Here is a 2,665-nt window from a genome sequence, read left to right on the forward strand (position 1 = left end):
TTCGGCACCCTTATCGATCCCTTGATCCCTTATCAATCCCTCTGCCCCTTATCAATCACTTGGGGTCCTTTCCATCCCGACTCCTTAAACCTCCAAGCGCCATCGCCGCGTTGGCGATGCAGGAGTTCCCTCCCGTCGTCCCTCGCAGAAACCCCTGCGATCCCCCCATCAACACCCCCCCCCCGCCATTCCGACGCCGTTATGACGTCATGCGCGGGCGTATCCCGAAGCGGTGGGCGTGGCCAGAAAAAAAGTGGGCGTGGTTTTTAGAGACGGGCGCGTCCAGCAGCGGAGTGGGCGTGGCTTTTATTGCCGATGATGGGCGTAGCCAGAAAGTGGGCGTGGCCAGACGACTGCGAGCGTCTCGGCGTTGTGGGGGTGGCCAGGTAAGAGCTGGGGGCGTGGCCTGAGAGGTGGGCGTGGCCTGGGAGATGGGAGTGAGCGGAGAAGTGGGCGTGGCCTGGAAGGTAGGCGTGACCTGGGACGCGGGCGTGGCCTGAAGAGGTGGGCACGGGCGGGAAGGTGGGCGTGGCCTGGAAGGTAGGCGTGGCCTGGGGAGGCGGGCGTGGCCTGGGAGGTGGGAGTGGACGGAGAGGTGGGCGTGGCTTGGGCGGTGGGCGTGGCTTCGGGGCCCTGTTGTCTGCGCTCCCCCATCGGCGGCCATGGAGGACCCTTCGCGGTTGATGGCACCGCACGGAGCCGGGGTCGCCCTTCAGGGTGGTCTCCCCCCCGGGGGTCCCGCTGCCCCAACCGCTACTTCGGGGGATCCGAGCTCTGTGCCCCCCCCGGCCCCTCCCCCTCACGATACGGGCGACGTTTTGCAGCAGATTATGGCCATCACCGATCAGAGCTTGGATGAGGCCCAGGCGAGGTAATGGGGGTCTCGTTCTGCCCAATAGCGGCAGCTGAGGGGGTGGGGGGTGGGGGGGGCTGTAGGGATGGACCCCCACCCCTCTGGGCCGTGGTATGGCAAAGGGACCCCTTATGTGGGGCTGTTCTGGGGATATGGGGCGGTTCGGTGGCGGCTCGGTGTGCCTGCAGCCCTATGTCGTGATTCAGCTGTGTTTTATCAGGACTATTGCAATAGGGTGATGGGAGCTGGGGGCTGTGGGACTGGACCCCTGTCCCCCCCCCCCCTCTTTTTGAGACACGGCACTGTGGTGGGAGTTTGGGTTGTGAATGTCGGTGCCGGTTCCGTGCTCCTGCAGCCCTGTTTTGTGATTCAGATGTGTTTTATCGGGACTGTCACGATAGGGGACTGTGGGATGAGAACTAGGGGGTGTGGGACTGGACCGCCCCCCCCCGGGCCATGGTACAGCGATTGGAGTTTGGGTCAGGATTATGGGGTGATTTGGTATTGGTTCAGTTCTCCTGAAGCCCTGTGTTGTGACTCAGCTGTGTTCTGTCAGGACTATCGCGATAGGGTGATGGGGAGACAGACGCTGTGGAGCTTGACCTCTACTCTGGGCCGTGATAGGACTTTGGTTCAGGGTTTTGGGGCAGTTCAATGCCAGTTCTGTGTTCCTGCAGCCCAATGCTGTGACTCAGCTGTGTTCTGGCAGGTCTGTCGCGATAGGTGGGGGTTACTCAGCTGTGTTTTGGCAGGACTGTCGCGACAGGGTGGCCCCATGGTCTGGCTAGGGATATCCTTTGGTTCCATACTGGTTCTGGCTTTGTCCCATGTAGTTGTTAACTGTTCCAGGTTGCTTCCAGCTGTGTCCCAGTTTCCATCTGTGTGTTCCATATGGTTTCCAGCTGTGTTCCAGGTCGGTTCTGGCTGTGTTCTGTGTTCATTCTGGCTGTGTCCTCTGTAGTTTTCGGCTCCATTCCCGGTTGGTTCCAGCTGTGTTCTGCATGATTTTGAACTGTGTCCTGTATGGTTTCCAGCTGTGTTCCAGGTCGGTTCCAGCTGTGTTCTGTATTGATTCCAGCTGTGTTCCAGGTTGTTTCTGGCTGCGTTCTGTATTGGTTCCGTGTCCTTTATAGTTTCCAGCTGTGTTCCAGGTTGGTTCCAGCTGTGTCCTATATGGTCTTGGTCTGTGTCCTGTATTGATTCCAGCTGTGTCCTATATCGATTCCAGCTGTGTTCCAGATGGCTTCTAGCTGCGTTCTGTATTGGTTCTCTGTCCTGTATGGTTTCCAGCTGTGTTCCAGGTTGGTTCCAGCTGTGTCCTATGTGGTTTCAGGCTGTGTCCTATATAGTTTCCAGCTATGTACCAGGTTGGTTCTGGCTGTGTTCCATATTGGTTCTAGATCTGTTCTGTATTGAATCTAGCTGTATCCTATATGGTCTTGGTCTGTGTCCTGTATTGATTCCAGCTGTGTCCTGTATCGATTCCAGCTGTGTTCCAGGTTGGTTCTGGTTGTGTTCTGCATTGGTTCTGTGTCCTGTATGGTTTCCAGATGTGTTCCAGGTTGGTTCTGGCTGTGTCCTATATGGTTTCAGGCTATGTTCTGTATTGAATCTGGTTGTGTCCCATACTGTCTTGGTCTGTGTCCTGTATTGATGCCAGCTGTGTTCCAGGTTGCTTTCATGCTGTGTCCTAAATTGGGTTCCAACTGTGTTCCATGTTGGTTCTGGCTGTGTCTATAAGGTTTTGGTCTGTGTCCTGTATGGTTTCCAGCTGTGTTCCAGGCTGGTCCCAGCTGTGTCCCATATCAATTC

At 56.9% G+C, this 2,665-nt stretch overlaps 1 protein-coding gene across 1 annotated transcript in view; it reads left to right on the forward strand.

Moving 5' to 3' along the window:
* The first annotated feature begins 653 nt into the window (after positions 1–653).
* PBX4 (PBX homeobox 4) overlaps positions 654–2,665 on the forward strand; it is a 12,355-nt gene continuing 10,343 nt past the window's right edge. Inside the window, exon 1 of the mRNA XM_042894320.1 lies at positions 654–871. Within this exon, the coding sequence (XP_042750254.1) occupies positions 663–871 (209 nt within the window). The 5' untranslated portion in view covers positions 654–662. The remainder of the gene's footprint in view (positions 872–2,665) is intronic.

The sequence above is a fragment of the Lagopus leucura genome, unplaced genomic scaffold (genome assembly GCF_019238085.1).
Source record: "Lagopus leucura isolate 7727_CA_CO unplaced genomic scaffold, USGS_WTPT01 223-1_obj-0_obj, whole genome shotgun sequence".
Classification (NCBI taxonomy): domain Eukaryota; kingdom Metazoa; phylum Chordata; class Aves; order Galliformes; family Phasianidae; genus Lagopus; species Lagopus leucura.